Source organism: Hyaena hyaena, unplaced genomic scaffold (genome assembly GCF_003009895.1).
Source record: "Hyaena hyaena isolate Hyena2069 unplaced genomic scaffold, ASM300989v1 scaffold_884, whole genome shotgun sequence".
NCBI lineage: Eukaryota > Metazoa > Chordata > Mammalia > Carnivora > Hyaenidae > Hyaena > Hyaena hyaena.
Window position 1 is genome coordinate 199,437 of NW_024081519.1, and position 26,958 is coordinate 226,394.

Here is a 26,958-nt window from a genome sequence, read left to right on the forward strand (position 1 = left end):
TCTACACAAATTAATAATATCCAGTTTCTCTGATCCTGTGATCATCCTTTCAAACAATAGATATCAACTTTCTCTTATAGGCACAGTAGTAGGTCCTGGAGACGCAGCAGTAAACAGAATAGATTCTATATCCACGCGGCCACACTATTCTCTCAGATCATAAACTGAGATACTGGCTCAACAGATCCCATCAGAACTTGCATCCCTTAAGAACATGCACTGTCCAAGAGTAAAAGACATTTCTGTCAACGCCAGTGAACTCCCATTCAAAGGACCTACGTAAGCAGAGCCTGAACAGCCATCCTGAGTCATCTAGGTGAGGGTATCTAATAGTGGAAAAATTGGATAAGCTCGCTACACAAATCCCTTCTGAGCCAGAATTCTCTGATTAAATGATAGGAACCTAAGTATCCATATAGGAAGCTCTGGCAGTTTCTTCTTTAACTGGATTGCATGAAGTTCTTTCAACTTAATTTTATTATTCATAAAGGATAATGTGAAAACGAAGTACAAAACTGTATAATATATGGTAATATTTTTAATTGCACCTACCTTCTAAATTGTTGATATGTTTTGTATCTATGAGTCATTATTTCTTCCAGCAATTTAATAAATCTTTTTAAAGTCCTTACTTTATTATCCAGATCAAGATAGGTTTCTCTTGCTTCTTGGTACAGCCTATTTTATGAACAAAATATTAAGTCAATAATTGCCATTCAAAGAATCACAAAGAAAAATAAAATATCAAATATATTTAATGAGAGGAAGGGAGAGTGCAGGGGTGCCCGGGGGTAGGCGATCGCAGGAGTCCTGTCTCCCCGGAAGAGCACGTGCTGCCCTGAAGCAGAGGAGCGGACAGCGGGGCTGGGCAGGAGCTGAGTGCAGGCCCTAGAGCCAGCAGAGGAAGGGCGTGAGCACAGTACCCACCCAGCTGGGGCCCGAGTGGCAGATCTTAGAAAATACCAGCAAATGTACACCTTCTAAAAGTGAAGCGATCACACTGGAAGGTAAGCAATGTTTCCCTCAGTGGCAGCTGGCAGTGCAGGAACAGAGGCCACAGGCTGCCTGTTGGAATCTGCCAGTCCCAGTCTGAATGAGACAAGGTCAAAGAGGCAGAGAAGGCATGGCCACTGGGCAGAGCTCTCACAGAGCGAGGCCGCTCCCTGGCACCGAGGGGGCGGGAGGAGTGGGGCTGCTTCTTGACCAAGTCTGAAAGGCGACCCCGGCCAAGGCTCCACAGCGACCCACCCCATGCTCATTCAGATGCCCAGGTCAGAGAGATCCAAGTGAAAACAAGTAACAAAAAAGGCAAAAGCACAGTGTCCACACGCGGATATGTGTAGAACAAAGGCTTGGGCAGGAGCAGCAGGACACCGGCCACAACGAAAGCACATCTGGACAAGGTGGTTGCAAAGCAGACGAAAGCGGATAGCAAACCACGAATTAAAACAAAACAGCATATGAGAGAAGTGCCACCGTGAAGGGATACCCCAAAGCAGAAATAAAAGAACTGAAAGAACAGACAAAGCACTCAGAGAGGAGACAGGTAAACGACAGCGGGTGAGTGGCGGCGGCGAGCAGGGCCCTGCAGCAGCCAAAGGGGCAGGAGGGGCTGCAGACAAAAAAGCAGACTCGAAGACAAAGTGAGAAGATGATGTACAGAGAAAAGAGACAAGAGACAAATGCAGAAAATGCTGACAGGCACAGAGATCAGGACTGAGAAAAGCAAAAAACTGGGAAAAAAGAGAACATGGTTAGACAAAGTAACTAGAGGAGACAAAGGACCTACGACATCTGTGCAAGAAAGGCCTAGACAAAGACAACTAAACAAGAGAAGAGAAAGTATTTAAAAGTAAAATACAAAAAAAGAAATTTTAAGAAACAAGATAAACCTACAGGTTAAAAACACACAGTGTACACCAAGGAAAGGATCACAGACTCTGACTCATCAGAAACAGACACTCAGGAGAAAAATAATTTTCTATCAGGCTGAACTATCCTTCAAATTCAACAGCTACAGACAAATAGTTCTGAACATGCAAAAACCAAACATTACTTCACATGGCCATTCTTAAGGAAGCAGTAATGGGAGAAACAGAATTTCAAACGGCTACAGAGCCCTTCGGAAAGAGGTAAAATACATTCTTCACACCAAAAAAACCTCACAGGAAAATGAAAAAGTACATAAAAAGTTCACAGAAAAAGATAAAAATAAATGGTCCTTAAGACATAAATAGATGTTCAGACTCAATGAGTGAAATGGAAAATAAAATTACACTAAGTTATGTTCTTAAGGAAATCTACGTGTCAGCACAAAGAACCTAAGGTTGTCACACTGCTTAGGCCGAGGGGAAACAAGCCCTCAGACGCACCGCCGATGCCGATGGCTGATGGGAGTGCAAACGGGCACAGTCCAGGGGTAGGCGTGGGGGGCCGAACCTTCCAAAAGGAGTTAATCTTGTTAAATCACCCTGACTACACACTAAGACACATGTGTACCGCCATTTACAACAGCAGAAGATTAGACTTCGACTATCCATCAGGAGATGTCTAAATACCATGTAACTATAAGAAAACAATAAGAAAATGCCTATGTACTGATACAAAATCTCCAAAATATATCATTAAATCAAAGAAAGTAATCTGTACAATAGTTTATTTAGATGTGGCACCTCCTCTATCTGGCAAGAATGGAAAATAACATACACTCATACTACCCTGCACTTACGTAAACAATGAAAGCACATTTAATAAATTAGTTTAACAAGATAAAAAGAGAGAAAGTGCTGGAGATGATGAGACCAGAGAGGAAGTCAACGTCCATCACACCCTCCCCTTTACACTGCACTAAAAACATACAAGGTAACACTCTCTCAGGTTCTCGCTTCCAAGATGACCTAGAGAAGGACAAGAATAACTGTTGTGTCACACGGGGCCACGGCCGCCTGCTACCTACCCGCCGTGCCCCGGGACAAGGCCAGGAAGATCTGGCCATTGGGAACATGGCAGAGGCCACTGCCATCAGGGACGTTTCCCAAGCCAGTGTCTTGGCCACCTGTGTGCTTCCTGAGTGGTGTGTGAAACCACATCCTGTGGGAACCGGTGCCACACTCCTGAGGCCCCGCAGGGCGGAGCACCCCCACCCTGATGCGGGCCCCCAGGTACTGCCCCTTGACCTCCAGCGTGGCCTGTGCGAGGAGCAAATTCCTTAAGGACTGAAGAGAAACTGGGAAAAAAAATAAACTGGAGATTATACTTTAAAAACCAAACGTGAGGTACTATCTATTTTAAAGAAAAACTTCTACTTTTGTGTTTCTTACCATTGTTTCCCACTGTTTTTGAAAACAGAATTGAGATCACTCCTAGTCCTGATTTTTATTATGAGAAGTTCTTCATAAAGTGTAATAGCTGTAATTTTCTGCTATGTTTCAATAAGCGTCCTACAGATGTACATAGTTTCTAACTGTTCAGCTTTATAACTGATGCTACAATAAACATACCTCAGCACAAAATGATTTTCTGATTTTGGATTATAACAACAAAATTACTTGGCTAAATTGAAATTTTTGAAGGTGTTTGACAAACTGCCTTAATGCTTTTCAGAAAAACTTTAATAATATCACATCTAACATTCTGGGTACCTTACATATTGTTTTATTATGGACTAGTTCAGTTAACCTTTATAACAACCCTATAACTGTAAGTACACATATCTTATAGATGAGAAAATGAAGATTCAGAGAGATTAGGTAATTTGCAAAAGTAATATAAGTAGGCAGTAGAATTATAGCTCAGACCAAGATACTCTTGCTTGAGAAACTGTGGTTAACTATACTAGAGCCTCCATTCTTTTTTTTTTTTTTTTTAATGTTTATTCTTATTTTTGCATGAGCATGGAGGAGCAGAGAGAGAGAGAGAGAGAGAGAGAGAGAGAGAGAGAGAGAGAGAGAGACAGAGTTTGAAGCAGGCTCCAGGCTCTGAGTTGTCAGCACAGAGGCTGATGTCGGGCTCGAACCCAAGAACCATGAGATCATGACCTGACCTGAAGTCGGACACTTAACTGAATGAGCCACCCAGGCGCCCCCTAGAGGCTCCATTCTTACCAGCAGTATGAACATATTTATTTCACTGAAATCTCCCTGACATGAGACTATTTTTTTCAGCTTGACATATATGAAAATGGCTTCTGATGGTTTTGATTCACATTTATTTTAATTGCTTGTGAAGCTGAACATTTTTGTCTATGTGAATCTTAAAGGTATAAAAACACATTTATGTTAAAATGTCACTCCGTAAGTTTTGTTTTGATTTAGAAGAGAAAAAAGTTTATTATTAATAACACATATGAAAAACTAGCTTGACCTGTAACTATATGCCATAGCAAAACTATGTTTATATATAAACATTTATTCTTTATGTCTTAATAATATACATGAGTAATAAAGTAGAAAAGCTACCAACCACGTACCTCATTATTTCCTCTCGATCTCCATGACTAGCGTGTTCTGCTTGTATCTTTTGTCTTAATCTATTAATTTCTTTGTCCAGAATTGATGCAGATTTTTTTACTTCAATCCGTTCTGGGCAGATTTGTCTTGCTTGTGACATTTTCTCCTAAGGTAACAGATGTTTAGTATCTTTAAAACTTGTCTTTGACAGACTCCATAGTATTACTGGTACCCACAAACACAAGGTAAAGATCTGAATTTAGGATTAAATTTTAGACATATTTTAATCACATTAAATATCAATGTTATTTCTTTAAGCCTTATATTGAGAATCGAGTCTAGACTCATAAATCTTCAAGACAAAGATTTATTTACATTACTATGCATGACTTTAATAATTTGTAAGTCAGTTCTCCATTTGTTCCTAGGGAAACAAATTTCAATAGTTATGAAAAGTTTGGCAATTTTCATAAGCGAGGTCAGACAGCCTTCTGTGTCTTTTAGGATGGCCTCTGAACACCAAATAGTACTGAAAACACAAAGAAGACCCTTGTATTCATAAATAAAAACTCCCAAGCACTGTTACACATAGTGCTTATTTTATATTTACAACATTCCATGTAAGTTATAAACAAGTAAGATAAAATTTCAGAATTTAAGTATTTTCCTAAGAAAAGCTGAAATTTATCTCTTCTAGTTAGACCGACCGGTGCCCTCAGCTTCTCTAAAAACAGAACAGGGCCACTGCTGACAGCTGTTAACAAGGGTGTGTAGTAAGTAGGGGCTGAATTCCAGTCCAGCCCACACTCATGCTACTCAAAGGAAGGAGCAGCTCTTTCTGACATAAAGCTGCTAACCACTTGCCAAGCTCGGCATTTAAGGAGCTATGTTAGCTGAGTGCAAGTCATTTTCCAAATCACTCGGAGACAGGCGATCAGCCTTGTAAACCAAGCCAAAGCCCTCTTTGTGGTGGGTGGTCTGTTTCAGTGTCCACACCCTGAAAGCTTCCAAGACTATTCCTCTCCTTGATCACTGAAACAGCTGTTCTGCTACACAAAGTGGCCGGTCATCAGACTGCTGGTCTATGTTTGGAAACGTGACATTAAGGAAAATGCCTGAACAGCCATGACTAAGGTTGTAAACAAAACATAACAGAAAAATGATGGATAACCTCCAATTCTTTTTCTTTTATATCCAGTTCTCGTTTCTTCTTATTTAAAGTATCCAAGTGCTCCTTCTGCTTTTCTTCATAATGCCGCTTCCCTCGTTTTTGGTTATCCACTTCAGAATCAGCAAGGTTTAACTCATCCTGTTTAAATAAAGCCAAAATAATAAAGAAAAGACTGTTTTGAAAAAGCTGCCAGCATAGGTGTAAAACTGACTGACAAATCAACAAGGTGGGCGGGGTTATGTAGCTCCCAGGACTGAGTGTCAAAGCTTGTATCCGCTGTATGGGCTGTATGAATAGAAGGGAGGGGTTTCCCTAAAGAAGTCACATGACTGTATTCAAATCCTGACACGAAGTCCCCATATGTTACGGTGCTTTCAACCTTTTTTCAGTAAACAAGGTAGTTTTGTGGAAAGCCACATCAGCCTGAAAAGACCTAAAACAAAGCGAGTGTTGGATATTTACAGAGATAGTCTGGTTTTTAAAAAGGTGAGTCAGGGTAGAAGAGAAAAGGATGCAGAGACTTAACCACTAACTTATTTAGTCATCATTCTGGAAGTATAACCTCACAATTTTAGCACAAAATTTAACTGTAGAGAAACTATCTCTCACCTTAAAAATAAAGAGTAGTGGACTATGACAAGGTAAAGATGCATATTATAATGTACAGCAACCACTGGAAAAGAAAAGAGTTATGGCTAAAAACCTAGTAGAAGAGATTAAAAATAGGTACACTAAAAATTGCTTGGCTGATGTCAAAAGAAAAAAGAGAGAGGAAATAAGAACAAGAACAAAACATAAATAGCAGCTAACCACTACTTTCAAGATTAAATGCTTTCTTCTTAAGATCAAGTACAAGACAAGGATGTCTAGTTCCATTGCTTCTATTCAACACTGTATTGCAGGCCCTCGCTAATTCAATTAAAAGTTAAGAGAGGAAATAAAAAGCAGTAAAGATCAGAAAGGAAGGGTAAAAACAACACTTTTAAAAAAAGACATGATTATTTATGAAGAAATTTCAAAGGACTTTTAAATTAATAAGTTTAGAAAACTCACTTGATACAAAGCCAAAACAAAAAATCAGTAATGTTTCTATATATTAGGAATCATTTAAAAATTAAAATCTGTAACATTCAGTACAGCGTTAAAAACATCAAACATATACCTGGCATAAAGAAAGAACTCCTAAAACTCAACAAGGACGTACAATGCAAGTGAAAAAAGGGCAAAGATTTGATCAGACATCTCCAAAGAAGATCCACAAATGAGCAATAAAAACAGGGTAATTCACTCAATAGTATTAGATATGAGGAAAATGCAAACTGAAACCACAACAAGAACATTTCACACTTAACAGAATGGTTAAAATAGAAATGGCATACAATACAAGGGCTGGCTGGCAAGGGTGTGGAGAAACTGGGACACTCAAATGTTGATGGTGGGAATATGAAGTGGTACACCTCTGAAAATAGTTTCAAAGTTTCTCAAAAGGTAGGATAAGCATGTAGCCCAGCAATTCTACTCCTAGGTATCTATCCAAAAGAAAAACATGTACATGAATGTTCACAGCAGCAGTACCCAAATATCTGTCAACTGATGAATAAAGAAATTAAATGTGATATACGATGGTGTTTCATTAGGCAATACAAAAGCACAAACTACTGGTAACATGCCAGAACAGGGATGCATGTTGAAAACATTAGACTAAGTGAAAGAGGCCAGTCACAAAAGACCACCTGCTGTATGATTCCATGGACATGAGATGTCGAGAACAGGCAAATCTATAGAAACAGAAGTAGTGGTTGCCAGGTGGTTGTACAGGACACAAGTCAAAACCTCTCTTCTGAGAAAGTGTGGATGGTGTTGTGGTTTTCATTTCAGCATCCATGTGTTCACTGCTAGCCTACAAAATGCAATTGATTTCTGTATGTTGATCTTGTATTCCAGACTTTTCTTGTAATCCCCTTGAGGTTTTCTAAGTAGACAATCATGGCATGTCAAATAGAGACAGTTTTCTTTTTTTCTTTACAATCTGTGTATCTACTATTTCCTTTTCTTGCCATACTGCATTGGTTAGAACTTCCAATATTAACTACATTAAGTCAACGTGGTGAGACATTCATTTTTACTTTCTTCGTGTTAACTACATTGTTTGTTGATGGTCTTTAACCTGTTGAAGAAATTCTTTATTTCCATTTTTTGAGGCTTATAAAAATCATGAATGGGTGAATATTATCAAATTCTTTTTCTGTACTGATTGATATATGATTTTTCCTCTTTATTAAAATGGTGGAAAGAGTCTTGCAAGTCCAAAATAAATAAACCCCATGTGGTTACTGTGAATAATACATAAAAAGGATATGTATATTATAATTTATCTTGTTTTGTTTTTGCAAAGCATTCATTTAATCACAAAATGTAGATAACCAGACATACATGGATGCAATGCTCTCAAGGAAAAGAGCCTATCAAAACCTTTTCACTTTTATTAAAGGCTTTGACAACAACAGCTTCATAAAATGCCATGAAACTATTTGCTATACGATAAACATCTACTTCTGAGTAGGAGACATATGTCATATTAGCAATCATTTTAAGATGTAAAATAATTCTGAATTCTTACTATAACAATATTTGGCTAAAACATGAAACATCTTTGCAATAAAACTGATAATGTAGCTGAAGTGAGACTTCAGAAATGCCTCCTGGAAAAAGTGGGAATGTTTCCTTTTCCCAAATTCTGAACAATTAAGGTTAAGGTGCCATAAATTAGACAAAGTTAGAAAGGAACATCATGTTTCTACAAAGGAACAGCCTGCAACATGAACTTCTTCCAGGTCAAACTGACAAGCACCTAATGGCAATAACTTATCTTACACAGGAAAAATAGAATATGTTCTTCAGAAGGAAATGGTATTACAAGATAATTCTTATCAACAAAACTCTTATTGAAGTCTTGACTAGCTTCAGAGAACATCACAGACTAGATAGAGGCGATTTATATGACATTAAAGGACTGCATTGTGATACATTCCTCAAATATAAATACAAATCAAATACAGACAGACTTCTAAAACTGTGATTCTCTTAATCAAATATCTGTTTATGACCACACTCAACTACCAGCAGCATTCGAATGTAAGGTTTAACCCGTACTAATCTGGACAAGCCAATGCAGAGAATCTGATTTGGAGCCAGTGGGTCCTGCTGCAGCTGATGCTGCTTCCAGATATCGCTGATGGGACCCATGTAGCTTTTCTGCTTTCAGCTGAAGGACTGCCTATGTGTAATGGTTTCCTAGTGGCCTCTGAAGAAACAGAAACCCTTTTTGATAAGGCTGATTCTGATTTCACAGACCTGGAGCAGAGTTTCCTAAAGTCACTTACAAAGAATTACATTTGGATTTACGTTTCTTCTCAACTGAGGATTTGACTTTCACTGCTTTCTTTTTAATTTCTTTCACTTTATTTTTCCGTCTGGTGAAGACTTCATCATTATCTTTCCTCTCACTAAAATCAGACTCGTTACCACCTGCAAAAGTCTGGTTCAGAGTCATCAGCACTATCGCCACTATGGCCTTCCAACCATCTTCCTCTGTGGTACCAATGTCTCTGATGTTGCTTTTCTTTTCCCTTGAACACCATCAAAATCATCTTCCCCAGTAATCTTATCCAGATCTGAACAATCACTGGCTACACTGCAACTGGAGATATGCGGGGACTTACTTTTTGCTTCAGTTTTGCTACTGTCACATTTTTCAATGCTTTTGTCACCTCTTCCACATCAATGGTGACTGCTGGAAGTTCCCTCACTGACGTCTAAGTCTCACTGGTAGAGCTTGTCATCTAAAGTCATCCTTTTTTTTAAGAGATTTCTTTTGTAGGGGAATTTCTTCTTTCTGGAGATTCTTCATATTAGGTTTCCTTGTTTCTAGCTCTAACTCTTTAGTGTTGTTCTGGGTTTCTTATTTAAAGGTGTGGTTGCAGAGCCCTCAAACTGTAACTGACCGGTTTCTTATGTCTCACAGGCAGCAGGACAGCCCCCTCCAAAGCTGAAAATCTGCAGCTTTCACGTTCTTGTTGGCAGCAGTCTGTGTATTGTTTTTCTAATGAATTTAGTACCACAAATCTCCTTCTCAGCAATGCTTTAGCTGCATTCCATAAAATCTGATAAATCATCTTCATTTCATTTGATTCAAAATATTTTAAAATTTATCAACACTTTCTCTGCCGACCATGGGTTATTTAAAAGGATGTTAGTTTCACGTGTTTAGAGATTATCCTTCTATTAAAAGATCTTTAATTGAGGATCTACTAAATATTTCTAGTATGACTGTATTATGATTAGGAAACACACTATATAGTTAAGTTGTTGGGTTTTTTTAAAAAATATTTTTAATTATTTCTGAGAGAGACACAGCATGAGCAGGGGAGGGTCAGAGAGAGAGGGAGACACAGAATCTGAAGCAGGCTCCAGGCTCTGAGCTAGCTGTCAGCAGACAGCCTGACGCGGGGCTCGAACCCATGAACCGTGAGATCATGACCTGAGCCGAAGTTGGAGGCTTAACCGACTGAGCCATCCAGGTGCCCTTGTTGGGATTTTTTTTAATGGTCCAAGAGATGATCTATCTTGGTACATATACATGGAACAGGTACTTGAAAATAAGGTGTATTCTACTGTCACTGGTAGTCTTCTCTAAGCACTGATTAGGTCCCGTAGGTTGATGGTGCTTCAGTTTTCTAAATCCTTACTGATTTTCTGTCCTATCAGTTGTGGGGCTTGAGCTCACAAACTGCAAGATCATGATCTGAGGCAAAGTCAGACACTCAACCAACTAAGCCACCCAGGTGCCCCTTACTTTGGAATTTTTATTTTTTATTTATTTATTTTTTACAAATAGTTTATTGTCAGGTTGGTTTCCATATAACACCCAGTGCTCATCCCCACAAGTGCCCCTCTCCATGCCCACCCCCCCTCCCCCCACATCCATCAGTCCTCAGTTTTTGTCAGCATTCAAGAGTCTCTCATGGTTTGCCTCTCTCCCTTTCCCCCACCATTTCCCCCCTTCTTCTCCCCCTTGTTCCTCCGTCAAGTTCCTCCTAATCCTCCTATAGGTGCAAACATATGGTATCTGTCCTTCTCTGCCTGACTTATTTCACTCACCATAACACCCTCAAGGTCCATCCATGTTGCTACACATGGCCAGATGTCATTGTTTCTCATTGCCATGTAGTATTCCATGGTATAGATAAACCACATCTTCTTGATCCATTCATCTGTTGATGGACACTTAGGCTCTTTCCATGTTTTGGCTATTGTGGAGAGTGCTGCTATGAACATTGGGGTACTTTGGAATTTTTAAAAGCACAGTCATCTGTGATCCAAATAAACTCTCTATATCAGAAACCAAGAGTCTTCCTACTTGAGTAGTGCAGACCATCTATCTTTGTAGGTTCGATGTGGGTCATACTCCTTGTCTGACAAATTTAACTTGCAACTAAAACTAAAGCATTAAATTTGCAGTGTAAATCAAAACAGACTATTTAAAGTGAGGAGAATATTCCTTATACCAAAATTTCAATGACTATGTATCTAAACAGAGTACTTTACCCCTCACCATCCCTGACACAGAATGAACACTTGTCCTACAAGCAAACAGAGAACGTCGCGAAGCTGCTAATCCATCATGACGGCCGTGTCTCAGGACTTAAGTTACTTTGTTGGCCATGTCGCATTGGTCCTGCTGTTACTGATGGCTAGTGTGACAGAGTGCTGAGGGGGAAAGCCCGCTGGCTGCCAGCTGACTGCATGCAAGTTCACGGAAGGACTCGACTCCTGGCTTTCAGTTATTTGCAGCCAATGCAAAGAGCTAAGATCAAGAATCTTTACTGCCTTGTGCCCATATTTTGTGCTCTTACACTTATTCAAACTCCCAATCCCAGGAGCTGCATTGGCCTAGAGATACCTACAAGAACACAACACAGCTTACTCTTCATCATTTCTTCTTTGAATCTTAAGTTGTCTGGGGTGAATAATTTAGGTGCAATCTTTCTTTTCCTATATTAACATATTTCATCATTTTGATTTTAAGTCACCCTACCCTGTTCAATCCCTTACCGATTTAAAATATCTTTTTAGTCCTACCTTTGCTGTAACTTCACTGCTCTAATTCCTGAATTCTGAATTCTACCTAACGTACTCTTGATGATTTTAATATTTATCTTATTCCTTCTGTTTTCTTTTAAAAACTAATTTTGTAGGTGCTTTGTTAGCACAGTAGGTAGTGCATCAATCTCATAAAAACTAATTTTGTTTTTTTTTTATCTTTTTGCCTTTTTCTTATCTCCTGTATGCAGCAAATGCTTTCTTATTTTTCTCAATATTATCTTTAATACATTTTTCTTCCTCACAATTTTAATATTAAACTTTATATTCTTTGTCAGTTAACTTATCAGTCTGTTTTCCCATTTTTTAAATTCATATCGCAAATAGAAACAAGTTAAGCACCCAGGGTTAGAAAGGCAGGCAGGACCCCAGCTCCTGACAGCAACTCCAGAGAGACCACCACAAACGGTGTTTCCAGGAAGAGCATCCTGTGCCTTCCTTTAATATCCTCCCAACTCTGTAAGTGAGATCTTCTAAAATTTTCAATGGAGACAGAGCAAAACTTACATGCACAATTCTTTTAAACTATTAAAATATCTAAATCCATTTTGATTCAAAGGGGATACATTTCCTGCCAAAACATGGAGGTATATTAGAGTTGTATCATCAGCATACCCCCTTCAGACTTTCTTTTTTTAAGATTAAATATTATCAGAGAGAGAGAGCATGAACAGGAAAAGGGCAGAGAGAGAGGGAAAGAATCCCAAGTAGGCTCTGTGCTGTCAGCTCACGGTTTGTGAGATCATGACCTGCACAGAAACCAAGAGCTGGACACTTAATCAAGTGACCCACCCAGGTACCCATGCTGCCTCAGGCTCTTAATATACAGTATTCCTTCTTCTCAGTCTTATAAATAACATTTAAAGTTCTGATAATAATTGAGCTATTCATAAAAATGATAATGATAATAATCTATAAATAACTAAGCTAATAAACACCGGGAAACGTATACCATTTAATTGTTAAATAATTTTATTTCCCTAAATTTGGTTTCAAAAAGCATGTGATTAAAAAAAAAAAGTTAAGGGGCACCTGGGAGGTTCAGTCAGATAAGCGTCTGACTTTGGTTCAGGTCATGATCACATGACTTGTGGGTTCGAGCCCTGCATTGGGCTCTGAGCTGTCAGCACCTAAAGCCTGCTTGGGATTCTGTGTCCCTCTCTTGCTCTGACCCTCCCTCACTCGTGCTCTGTTTCTCTCTCTCTTAAGAATAAATAAAACAATAAAAGAAAAAAAAGTTTTAAAAAAAGCCAGTTTAATTCAGCCTGGAACATAATACAAACATGTCAATAAACAAGAATTCAGTAGCATTTTATTTCAAGCTGCTCTTGTATCTAATCTATAACTATTTTTATAAAACTAATTCTTGAATTACTGAAGGAAAGCCAGAAAAGACAACAGAGTAGGTGAGCACAGAAACAGGCTGGATGGACAAGATATCCCTGCTTCTGGTTCTAAAAAAAGAAAAATAAATAAAAAGGAAACAAAAGCTGTAATCTTCCAGGAGAAACAGAAATTTTTAGCAATTTATTTTCCCTAAAGACATGAACAAAGTGTTTAATTATAATTGACCTACTGATGAAAATTTGGCTTATATTCCATTTTATTTGGTTACATTTACATTTAACCATAAATTCTGTTAGGGCAGTATCTGGCAAGGACAGTGTGGATACACAGCTGAAACATATAACAACAGAGTAATAGTAACACATACCTTAAGTGGTTCTGCTAGGTCTGAGAGCTGATTAATTTTCTGCTTAATCGCATCATACTTGTTTTCTGCTTCTATTTTCAGATTTTTAAGATGTTCCATATTTTCTTTTTGCTGTTCCATATTTTTCTCAACCATTTTCATTTTGATTTTATTTTCTTGAGCTTCATCTTCCTGGTCACATTTACAGAACATAAGGAGTTAATTAAAATACTTAAGTTATGAAACAAATGATTCTGAGAGAAGACAAAGTACAGGCTCTAGGCAATTCAGTGAAAGACAAATACAAAGAGCACTAGAATATTTTCATACCCTTAGTGGTAAATCAGGAAGTAGGAAACAATTCAATAGTAAGAAAGACTGACATATGGGACACAAGTTAAACTATACCATGCTTGAGGTCATAATCAAAAGGAAGACTTATTTTATCTAGTTACTTTTTCTTTCAAAATGCAGCATGCATACATATATATCATGTACCAATGTGTTAGATACTGAGTAAACAAAAATAAGTAAGACATAGTCCATACTTTTAAGAAATCTAAGGAATTAAAGCAGAAAAATAAAAAATGATGAATAAGATCGCTAATAAAAATGAAGACAAATTCTCATTAGCGTAAAGTAAAGCTCTATCAGTGCCAGAACTTTATCTGTCTGGTTCACTGTCCTATCCTCCAGCACTTAATATGGTGCCTGGTGCAGAGTGGAGATTCAATAAACATTTATTCATTCTAACAAGACTGTAATCTATCTAATGCGCTGCTTACTGTAACTCAGACAAGCTAAGCTGAATGTCATAAACAGCTGTCTGAAAAAAACAACAGACTAACAAACGTGTGATAGATGAAAATGAGAACCAATTTCTTACGGAAAAAAAATACCTCAACAATGAAGAGACCAACTACAGCTGAGTAAAAGAAATCCATTAGTATTAATACTGATGAACTCTGAACAAAGCTATGCTAGGCAGTCTGGTTGGAAAGGCCACTGTTTAGAAGCACACTGTTCAAGCTTTGATAGCTTTAGTACACGCAGTAGAAGACAAAATCAATTATTATACATGCAAGTTACACCTATAAAACATTAAGGAACTTGAATGCTACAAGCCAGGTAGTGCTGACCTTATTTGCAAATAAAAATAACGATTACAAAAGGTAACATCAGTTAAAAGGACTTAAAAAAAGCTGAGAGTGGATGCTATTAACCTAAATGACAGTTCTGTTTTAACATTACACGTAAATCAAGGAAAAAGAATCTTACCAATGTTGCAATATCTACAGACTGGTGTTCTTCTATATTCTCAAGCTCCCGAATTTCAGAAATACTTTCTGTTATTTTTACCTGAAAGAAAAATTATTTCAATTTTAGTAACATAAAATAAATGAAACAGGCATCTGGCTGGCTCAGTCGGTAGAGCACATGACTCTAGATCACAGAGTTGTGAGTTCGAGCCCCACACTGGGTTTAGACATTAGTTAAATAAATAGATAAATAAATCAACAGACAAATGAATAAAGATAAATAGATAAATATAAATATATATAACAAGTGCCCCCCAGAAAGGATGCATTAATCCACAAAGTCCTTACTCTGTTTTTGTTATAGAGGATTTTGTAGCTAATGAGAGAGACAAACTAGTATTGAATGAACAAAAGCATGTTGTGTATAAAGTCTGTCATGATCATCCTTACTGCTAATCCAGTCCCATGAAAAAAGGACGGAAACATTCTGCCTTACCATTAAAATGATGACAATGTTGACTCTACTGAGAAAACCCTTCTCGGAAGACCCAGATGGAGGTTCTGGCAAGATTACTTGAATCCACCACTTCACTGAGTACAACCCAAGCACCCCTGGTGCTTCTGAGATTCTTTCATGGGGTCATGAGGTCAAAACTATTTTCACAAAAATACTACATTATTCACCCTTTTTATTATCATTTTCTCACGAGTGTGCAGGAGGTTTACAACTATAGGATGGGTAATTACTGCAAGAGACTGACTGTAGAAGCTAATGTGATGATTCAGCTGAGCTTTATTAAGCCAGATATTAGAGATTTACAAAAATATAAAAATGTCCATTTTCTCACTGTTTGGTTTTGGGAAAGTAGAACTATTTTCCACAGAAACATTATTTTTGTTAACACATAATGAGTTTTCTTTTTTTTATGTTTGTTTATTTATTTTGAAAGAGAGAGAGAATGTGTGGGAGGATCAGAAAGAGTCAGGGATTGGGGTGAGGGAGTGGGTGGGCTGAGAATACCGCGCAGGCTCTGCCTTGTCAGCATAGACCCCAACATGGGGCTCAAATTCACAAACCCTGAGATCATGATCTGAGCCAAATTCAAGAGATGAGATCACAACTTGAGCTAAAATCTAGAGTCAGATGTCTGACCAACTGGGCCACCAGGTGCCCCATAATGACTTGGTTTTTTTTTAAGTGAACCAATAAATATTCTTAAAGTTTGTTTTAATTTTTAATAATTAGTTAAAACCCACATAAATGAAAGCTCTTTTAAGACTGTAAAGGGGCCTGAGGACAAAAAGTTTGCAAACTTCTTCTCTAACTAAATAAATGGTAGGCTCTTTAAAAATAACTTAGAAGTGAGTGCGATGAGCAAAACAAAAGGACATTTTTTCCCCTTACCTTTAACTCTCTAAAATGCATTTGGCGCCTTCTAAGAAATTCTTCATTGCGCTTAATATCCTTTTCAAGGGTAGACAGATGTTGCTGAAGATTTTGTATCTGAGCCTTCTTATTTTCAACTTCATTCTCCAAATCACTAGACAGAGAGGAGAGGAGAGGATAAAAAACACCTCCAATCTGTTTCTGAATATTACAAAGATCTTTACAAAGAAGAGCTTATTTGTGACAGTTTATTTGCAAAACTCTATCCAGTTAAACCAGTTCTATATTCCTACCAAGTTATTAATAACATGAAAATACAGAGATTTCAAAAGACCTCTAAACTACAGTCATATTTCACTTATTTCATTAAGAAACATTTTTTATACGATTTGTGTGGCACCCATCATGCACAGTGATAAGCAGAAGTGGAAACAGAATTAGGACATGAAGAAATCAGACTAAAAGTCAGGAAATAAGCTGTAATGATAAAACATGAAGAGGACACTACATCACAGCACTACGGGACACAGGAGTGAGTCTGGGAACCGTATTCTCTACAGCCTTCCTCGGGTGGGCCCCTAGGAGGGGAGGGGAGGACAGCGTGGAAGCACAGGGCAGTGAAACATAAACCCGACAGCTCAGCCGTTACTGCTGGTGGAGAAATGCTCTGAGTGTGTGGGAACGAGAGGTATGGAGAGAGGACAATGAAAAAGGATGGAGGGAAAAGCAAGCCAATGCCAAATCCATAAAGTGTCTCCATGACAGTGGTCACTGCCTTCAGAGGTGACCTCTTCCTGTCACACTGACCCAAGCACCTATCTCCCCAAATCGTCTGCCTGGTGGGAGAGAAGCATCTCTGCAGTTAAAAGCTGCTCTCACTGAGAGTGTCTGCCGTACTTCAGTAACACGCGTGTTTCCCACACTTCAGCAGCTCTGAAATCACCTTCCACTCCATGGTTGAAGTAACAGCACTTTTTCTTTTTTAATAACACAGCAGCTTAAATTTGATAAAATATTCTAACTGTGCTACCCTGCTGGAATCTTCAAAATTAGTGAAAGGCTCAATAAATGTTAGCAGAATGAATGACAAAAATGAGCAAAGGAGGGAAATAATTATTGTATTTCTGGTAAAAAAAAAAAAAGGGGGGGTCAGATACAAAAACTTAAGATGGCTCCTCAAATTAGTAAGAATTATCTGTTTTATCACATATAAATCTAGACCTTTATGAACAGTAAATTTGCTAAAAACATATTTATCAAATAAACAAACTGAAACCTAGATTCTAAATCAAAAATAAAAATCAATGAAATAATAAGCACAGACCATACTCTGTTATTATACAACTTCCTGAATATTTAGAATAAACTTAAGCAACCAACAGAATTTATATAAACAAAACTGCTAAATTACACAACTTCCTTTGCTGGGTAGGGTGAGTTCTGTTACACACTTTCATATAGTGTTCCTCCTTAGTTTTAATTAATCTTTCCACAAAGCAAGAACCTGTGTTACTTAATGAAATGTGTAAGCATGTGCATGTGGTTTGTGTGGGATGCACACACTCCCGGAAGCCACTGAAGTAGTACACTCCTCAGTCTCCAGCCCTCACTCCACTGTGCTTGTCTCCACAGCACTTGACCTAGGTAGTATTCATCTAGTCTATCTCCCCCTTCCTAATATTAAGCTCCAGGATGGGGAATTTTTGTACTTTATTTCGTGCCATGTCTTGTGCCTTGACCAGGGTCTGGCACGGTAAGTAATCACGTAGTATCTGTTTTGAAGAACAAAGGAAAAGAATAAATTTGAAAAATACATTTTGGAAAATTATATTTAAACTGTTATTAAAGTACTTTGAAAACTGAAAAACCTACATGTACATTTTTTTTAATGACCTTGTATGTTTACACGTTTCTTTTGCACCTTACTTTGTACTTTCATTGTGGGAAAGCACACGGGATAATCAAACCAAGTCAGTGCCTATACTTAAAACCCTTTCCCTGTTAAGAAGCCACTCTGTTCATTATGAAATTGTGAAATAAATTATAATCTCTTCAGTTACATTCCAGAACCATTTTTCATCAACAGGAATCTGTTGGTAATAAGCTGACAAGGGTAATAGAGCACTCTTTATATGTTCGTAATATGAAGGGAAATTAGGGAATCTTTCTGGAGTCATCTAGCAATCACTATTAAACGGTCAACTTATATAAAAATAAAATGAAAATACTAAATTATCTATTTTAATAAGTATATTATTATTTATATTTACATATAAATATAAATCTAATATTAAAGCTAATTTAATATTATATGTATTAAAATATTAATATTACTTAATATTATTAAATACTTAAAATCAAAGCATTACTTGTGTAGTAATGGATCAGTTACAGTCATTTGGCAACAGCTATTAAATAATTTAAAAATTCACAGATCCTTTTACTTGGCATTTCCACTATGAAGAATTTAAGCTACACACTTTCAAAAGTATGCCAAGATCCGCATATGTGAGTTCTCACTGCAACACTGTTACAAGAGAAAATGGCAAACAACTCCCATGTCCATCAACGGGGAACTGGTTAACTCCTGCGGAACTATCAAGAGGTAGTTCTAAAGCTGCTGATGCGGAAAGACTGCCAAGATTTAACACTGAGTAGAAAAAAAGCAAGATACAGAAACCCTATGCATACTTACATACAACTTGCACTTAAGTGGAAGAAGCCAGACACAAGAAGTTGCATAGTGCATGTTTCCATTTATATGAAACATCCAGAACAAACTAATCCATAGACAAACCCCAAGTGGACAGTGGTTGCCAGAGGTTTGGGATTGGGGGAATAACAGCTCATGGATACGGGTTTTCTTTTGGTGTGATGAAAATGTTCAGGAATTAGCTAACAGTGATGGCTGCACAACCTTATGAATATAATAAAAATCTCTCAATTTGTATGCTTTAAAATAGAGTGAGTTTTACAGTATGTGAATTTTGTCTAATTTAAGTCACTGTACAGGGATTCAAACTGTTTTGGAAACACATAAGAAAACATGTATAAGAAACTGCTAAACTGTTACCTTACTTTTAAAAGAGACATAAGAATGGTCTTACTTTGTGTACTTTCCTGCACTATTTGGACTTTCTCACCATATACATGTATTCCCTCTTTCTGTCTATCTATCTATCTGTCTATCTATCTATCTATCTTTATATATTTGAGAGTGAGCACACACATGAGTGGGGAGAGGGAAAGAGAGAGAGAAAAGAGAATTCTAAGTAGACCCTGCTGAGCACTGGGCTGGATCCCATGACCCAGGGATCATGACCTGAGTTGAAATCAAGAGTCAGACGCTCAAACGACTGGGCCCCACAGGTGCCCCCCTTCTAATCGTTATTTAAAATGTCAATAAAGACTATGCAGAAACAGGATTATGAGCTACTTTTGTTTCCCAATTTATACTTTCCTATCTTTAAAAAGCACTAATGAATTTTTTTAAACTTCAAAATATACTGGTTCAGGTCAAAACAGAGGACACAAAAGTCATCTAAATATCATTAGAATTGCTATATTCTCTTTCTGTCCTTTCTTTTTAAAGCGATGAACTGTTCTCTGTCTTTTTAAATTGAGCTGTAGCTTCCACACAACATGACGGAAGTTTCAGGCGTACCACAAAGTGATTCAACATTTACACACATTATAAAGCGACCTCCCCAATAAACCCAGCAGCCATCTGTTACCGAGTTGTAAAAATGTTAATACACTACACATTACATCTCTATGACTTACTTTCCCACTACATGTCTGTACCTTTTAATCTCCTTCCTCTATTCCACCCACCCCTCTTCCCTCTGCAGGGACTTCTTCAACCACCAGATTGTTCTCCAAGTCTGTGCAGCAGTTTGTTTTGTTCCCCTGTTTGTTTTCTTATAGTTCACATATAAATGAAGTCAAACAGTATTTGTCTTTCTCTGACTTACTTAAATAAACATAATATCCAGAACTTGGTATATTTACAATCAATAAAGTTTATCAATGTGGGAAACGATTTTTTAAAAACCAGTTCAGCTGACTTTTAAAACAAAGGATGTGTCCACTACACATGAACACAAATACTGTTAGCTAAAAAAAAATGAAGCCAAATGAAACCTTTATTACTAAAATGTTGGAATCAACAAAAGCAAAAAAATAAAATAAACTGTTGGAATCAGAGATCTCAATTTCCTGCTGCGGTATACTTCCAATCTTTTCCAAAAACGCCATACTGCCTTTTTTTTTTTTTTTTTTAAACACTTGGGACATAAATACATGAGGCAATTTTTGTTAAAAGGGAAGTGTGAGCCATACAGAGTAACATCACTATGGTATTTTTACATATTTACACTCGTGTCTGTTGAATACCATACAATTCAGCCTTACCCAGTGAAGATTCAGGAAGGCTTGATTGAAATGTCACAGCACAATGGACAAAAACTTACCACTTTATAGGTCACTTTCATACATCACACATTCACACATCTCTCTCATCAGAAACACTCAGTGTCAATATAAAATGTGTGCTTAGGGTCATGATACCCAGTTGCTGGTCATTCAACTTTTCTGTTGCTAACTAAGAAGTTTTACTAAATGTTCTAATACCCATTACAGCTATTTTAATTTGTGTTCTTCGCCCAGAATACTGTTGTCAAAGTGCTGATGGGAAACAACCATCAACCTACAATTCTACATCCAGCTAAATGATCTTCAAAGCCCGAAAAAATTATTCACAATCCTTCCCTGAAATAACTGCTGCGAGAATAATACGAAAGGAAGCACACCCCACAGGGAGCAGTCGGAAAACCACAGTAAAGCTCGCACTGACACTAACCTTATCTCAGAATCCACGTCTTTACTTAGGAATTTAGGTCTTGTATTTTCAGATGAATAGTAACGTCCTGCAAAGACCTGATCACCATCAGCCGTAAATGCTTCTCTACAATTCTTGGGTGGCTTCTGAGACTGCATTACTGCACGGGCTACAGAATTATTCTAAAAAAATAGAGGGAAAAATACATTTTTGAAGTTATGCTATAGCCTTTCTGATGCACAATTTCAAAATGCTACTTATCCTTATTATAAGATTCAAGTATTTTTATTTAAACATAAGTAAAATCATTCCAGAAAATAAAAAAAAAGAATTTCAAAAACAACTCTCAAGATTCAAAGAATTAAAACTACTAAGTTTATAGAACACCATAGTTGGGGCGCCTGGGTTGAGCATCTGACTTCAGCTCAGGTCACGATCTCAGGATTCGTGAGTTCGAGCCCCATGTGAGGCTTTGTGCTGACATGGTAGAGCCTGCCTCAGATTCCCTGTCTACCTCTCTCTCTGCCCCTCCTCTGCTCAAACATGCCTGCTCTCTCTTATCTCTCAAAAATAAACAAACATTAAAAAAAAATCACCACAGTAAACAATGCTTTATGACAAACTGATTTAAGTTCTAATCCATTTAAAATTAAAAATTATTTTAAGTACATTTTCATGTGGAAATATTTATTTTAGATCAGTTCATACAAATCTTATTCTTTTCTAAATGACTTTTACAGCCTGGAAAGATGTGAGTGAACAGCAAATTATAATGAAAGATCAGCATACTGAATTACACAGGAAAAGCCTGGAAACAAATATTTAAGCCCTAGAGAGCAGTAAAATAGGAATTAGGCTTAATAGAGGTCTAGCCAACCTCTTGTCTAAGAGGACTTCGTTATTTTCTTTCAAGTATCCCTTTTTTAAGTTTATTTATTTATTTTGAGAGAGACAGTAACAACTTGGGTGGGGGAGGGGCAGAGAAAGAGAGGGAGAGAGAGAATCCTAAGCAGGCTCCTCACTGCCAGCCCAGAGCCCCATATGGGGCTTGAATTCATGAATCCACAAGATCATGACTTGAGCGGAAACCAAGAATTAGATGCTTAACCAACTGAGCCACCCTGGCACCCCTCAAATATCCTTCTAAAATATGAATGAGCTAAGCCTACAAACAATTACAGTATTACCTTGCAACATATATACTGTATATACCTTTAAATTACTGATACCATTACTTTTCCATATCCTTTTTTTTTCCCATTTCCATTAATGAGAAAAACAAACTCTACTATGTTTGTTTTGGTTAGATCTCTGTTTTGAATTTCCTTGTTCCTTCTCAGCAAATTGATGCCAATAAATGAAACACAGTATGGAGATTTAATCAAGAAGTGCATAAAAATACATGCATAAATGAAAAATACGGACTTATTTTATGATACTTTCAAAGTTTTAAGAAGAAGAACTCACAAAATATCAAGCAGACTATCAGTTTAAAGAATAGAATAGTAACATACTTATCTGTAAGGTTAAGTAAAAAACAGATCTGGCAACCAATCAAGAAAGAAAGAAGTAAAAACAAAATTATAGCATCATTTACCAAAATAATATGTACTTGTGAAATGATTTACTGAGGAATAGCCAAAAGAGCTCCCTTGGGTAGAAAACGCACAAACCAACCAGTTCTGTATTATTCTATAGTTTCCTATGAGGTAAAATTACGATGGTACATCTTAATAACTCCGCAATGTAGAAGGAGAATAGAAATTTATATAACCAATGTCAGTTCTGGAAATTTACAAACAACACAAAATTCAGCAAGCATCTTATATCTTACTTTGATCAGAAGCACCGTCTCTATGCCTCTCATGTCAATCAGGCTGTTTGCAACAACTGCATTATCTATTTCTAATGCGGTCAGGACTGTTGGAAAGTCTGGATGATAAGCAGCTCTAGAAGACAAAAATATGTAACTATCAACTTATCAGACTTTACTTTTATACAGATATATTTTTTTGAGAGAGAGCGAATGCATGAGTATGTGCATGGGGGAAGGGCAGAGGAAGAGGCAGAGAGAGAAACCTAAGCAGGCTCCATGCCCAGCACAGAGCCCTAAGACACGGGGCTCCATCCCAGGACCCCGGGGTCACAGCTCGACCTATAATCAAGAGTTGGACACAATGGACTGAACTACCTAGGCGCCCCTTATATATATATGTCTTTTTAATGTGTGACTATACGTAACAACGGAAAATATCCAGTAACATTTGAGAACGTCTGTAATAGTTTTATTTTATTTAAATAGCAAACATTTATATTATATGCTAGGCATTCTAAGAATATTATAAATATTAGCTCACTTAAATCCTCATAACTATATGAGATTGACAATATTACTCTCTTTAAAGAAGGTTTTTTTTTGTCTTTAAAGTTATTAATTTTGATGCTGACAAAAACTGAGGACTGATGGATGTGGGGGGGGAGGGGAGGATGGGCACGGAGAGGGACACATGTAGGGATGAGCCCTGGGTGTTATATGGAAACCAACTTGACAATAAACTATTTGTGTAAAAAAAAAAATTATTTATTTTGAGAGCATGTGAGTAGGAGGCAGGGGTGGAGAGAGAGCCAGTACTGTCAGTGCAGAGCCCTACATGGGGCTTGACCCTGTGAGCTCTGAGATCATGACCTGAGCCAAGATCAAGAGTCAGATGCTCAACCGAATGAGCCCCCAGGTGCCCCAATGAGTTTGCTCTTAAGATAGGGGAGGCAAACTGCTAACCTAGAATGTTTAAAGGGGAGAGAAGTCAATGGAGTAGGAACATTTAAGGTTCAGGAAGAGAGCTGAAATAATTAAAAGAAATGGTTCACATATCAGAGTTTAGCATGCAGTTCAGAGCCTAAGGAGAATAAACAGCGTTAGAGAGAAAGAGCATCTCTTCTATTGAGCGGGAGAAGACCTACAGACACAGAGAAGGTTGTGGGTGGTTAGCATGCTGAGCAGTTCTGTAGCGTCTATTTCCTCCGAAAAGAAGGAACAAGGCCATCTTCAAAAGAAAGGAAACTACTCCCAGTAATTCCTGGGAAACTATTCAGGGAACCTCTCTTGAGGTTTTCTAATGTGAGCTTAATACACCTTATTCATTCTAACATTCCAATGGTGTTTCACTGTTCTTTTCTACATTAAAATAACATGCCAATTTTAAAATTTAGTGTTTGAACCGCAGTATATACTGATAAAGTTCTTCACAAGAAAATCATCCTCCAAAATGTCGGTAAGACAGCTAAGGTTGAGAGAATATTACATGTACCCAACCTGTTAATACTCTGTCAACACCTAAAAGTAACATCCAACTTCCCCTAGTACTCCACCAACTTGAACTTCAACATAATACCAAACTACTCTGAAAGGCAAACACGGAGTCTGTCACACTCTGGAGCCACTCCATTACTCTAACTTCCCACTGTTACCACGAGCTACAGCCTTCCTGGCTGACCATGCCTCTCAAACCTGCTCTCTAACTTCACGTGGCCTCACCTGCTTCCCTCTCCAGCCAAAGCCCCACGGCCAATCATGAACTACTTTCCCAGCAGCGCTTTCTCAACCGCTTCCCTCTTCTGCAACACCCACCCGCTCTAAAAACTTCTAATGCACTATTAACCCAACAGCACATTCTCTCTACTCAAACCTATTAAAAAGTCCAAAGTCCTGCAGCTACCATAGGTGTCTGAATCCTCAGTGGACTTTGGTTCAGCGTGCTCGCTCACTCTCCCAAACCCACCCAACTCGTGAGGCCCACATTCTCAGCACATGGATTCACCTACTCCCAAGTGACTTCAGGCTGCACAAACATAGCTCACCATGCACCGCCTCCCAGAATGTGATGCGCTGCTAGGACACTGGAACCACAGCCCCTGGGAACCTCAGCATGCCATCAGGGAGCACCAGTAGGGAGCACTCCTACTCATGGCAGTCCTCACAGCAGCTCACGAGCCATCCCAGCAGTTCAGAACGCCCGTTCCTGGTCCCCAGAGGACAGTGCCGGCGCAAGAGCTACTCCTCACGAAAGTTAATCCCTCACAACAATCTCCCAGGGGCGGTTTCCAAGGTCCCTGGAGGGAAATGCCCAACTACAAGAGTCACCACACTGGCATTGCATCAGGTGTTCACAGTTCTCCCATTTCAGATGCAACTAACCTGTCAGGGGTCATTTTTTACCATGAGCAATGTTGTCTGGCAGCACACCGGAAATTTCACTTTTATCAGGTCTTAGAAATCAGGAATTAAAGCTAGAAACTAACGCAGAGTCAGATTTTCCTACAGACTGAGAAAACACTTTACCTCTAATTCCCAAATCCTTATATCTTGCTTAAAAGCTCAAAGTGGACAGTTCCACAACAGGACTTATATTCTTTTGACAAATCTACTTTTTCCTTATACTTCTCGTAAACCACATGTCTGCTAGGTACTCACTCCACCTAGAGACCTAGCAGGCATCCTCAATTCTTTTCTTTCTTACATTCAAGTAACAGGTTTTATTGATTTTGTCCCAAATAATACTTTTAAACTGTCCCTTTCTATCCATAATGCACATGCTATTTTTTTTTTTTTTTGCAAATAATTTATGATGCTGTGCCACTGTATGATTTGCACATAGAATTCTATTTCCCTATAAAGTAATTAGCCCTTGTCTGTTACTTGACAAACTTATCAGTTCAGGAGACTGATCTTTTGTACTCTTTTCTTGAATTTCTTCCCTAACCTACCTTCTAACATGTAACATGTAATTACTTTCTCCTCTGAACTACATCTGCATTTTGTAATCCAATTTTATCAAAGCTGAAGATTAAATTAGAAAATATGTATTATATTTAAAAGTAAACTGAGTAGTTAGTCAGCCGTTAGCAAAGAGGCCAGTTTGGGTACTAGGCCCCTGAGGTTTGTTACGGTTATCAAAGAAAACAACCAGGGTTCTTTATGGAATCTGCAAAGCACCTGGAGAGTTGAACCATGAGTAGTGAGTGCCACAGCTCTCTGTTAGCACACCCCCCCACACACCCCTTAATTTGCCTAGGTCTGTATCATTTCCCTAAGCATAGTTTCTAAGCCACGCTGCATCCCTTTCCCTGTTCTGGGTCCCACAACAGACCTCGTGTGAGGAGCTCAAGGGCAGGGAACGGGTCTTATCTATCTATGTGTCTCCAGTGCCTAGGCTGAAATTAAAGCGGCTTGATGAAATTTCTTAAGTCAGCACTATAGATTTGGTTAACATAAAATTTTTTAAATTCTTTCTGATCTTGGACATAATTATGCATTTCCAAAAATAGCACTTAACTAGTGATGCCTTACCTGTGTCTTACATCGTACATCTCATTCCGAAACTCAGAAACTATAATCTGTGGCCGTGAGGTCCCTCGTGAATAAAATTTTTCCATCAGTGCCTGAAGGACTCTTTCATCAGCATGGTTATGGCAACAATAGGCTTGCAGAAGTCCCTTCAAGCAAGATTCAATAGCCAATGCAAGTTCAGGGTCCCGAAGATGAATGCAAGCTCCTAAAAGTGAGAAAATTATTAAAAGGCCCATAAATCCTTATTTTGAAATATTAACCTATCTTTTTATAGCAGTTTATAAGTGACTTAAAAATATTTTCATATAAAGAAGCTTAGATGACATTACAGACCTTCTGTTAACTTAATGGGAATTCCCCACATACCTGCTGGATACACCAGGGAGACCACCAAATCCTATGAAAAAACCTGTCCCATTCACTCCAATGTACATCAGCAGAGGCTTTTCTATGTAAATGGATACTATTCCAGCCTCTGAATGACATTTTGAGTATCAAACCAAAAGGTTTATAGATCCTTTATTATTTTCTGTAAAACTGATGAACATGCCTCATCCACTGAAACAAATCCTGGTGCAGAGGTACGCATCATTTACATGGATCCTGGTGCAGAGGTATATATCATTTACATGATGAGGCATTACCATAATA

General features: G+C 38.0%; 1 protein-coding gene and 1 pseudogene across 2 annotated transcripts in view; both read right to left on the minus strand.

Annotated features, from left to right (window-relative positions):
- Nucleotides 1–26,958, minus strand: part of SMC6 (structural maintenance of chromosomes 6) — a 79,548-nt gene that overhangs the window by 11,042 nt on the left and 41,548 nt on the right. For both annotated transcript variants that reach the window (XM_039220342.1, XM_039220341.1), the window contains exons 15-23: nucleotides 26,308–26,512; nucleotides 22,795–22,909; nucleotides 20,982–21,142; nucleotides 16,139–16,274; nucleotides 14,753–14,833; nucleotides 13,496–13,666; nucleotides 5,620–5,757; nucleotides 4,469–4,614; nucleotides 553–678 (exon numbers count right to left, since the gene is read on the minus strand). In XM_039220342.1, coding sequence (XP_039076273.1) covers nucleotides 553–678; nucleotides 4,469–4,614; nucleotides 5,620–5,757; nucleotides 13,496–13,666; nucleotides 14,753–14,833; nucleotides 16,139–16,274; nucleotides 20,982–21,142; nucleotides 22,795–22,909; nucleotides 26,308–26,512 — 1,279 coding nt within the window. The remainder of the gene's footprint in view (nucleotides 1–552; nucleotides 679–4,468; nucleotides 4,615–5,619; nucleotides 5,758–13,495; nucleotides 13,667–14,752; nucleotides 14,834–16,138; nucleotides 16,275–20,981; nucleotides 21,143–22,794; nucleotides 22,910–26,307; nucleotides 26,513–26,958) is intronic.
- Nucleotides 8,704–11,344, minus strand: LOC120222499 (annotated as a pseudogene).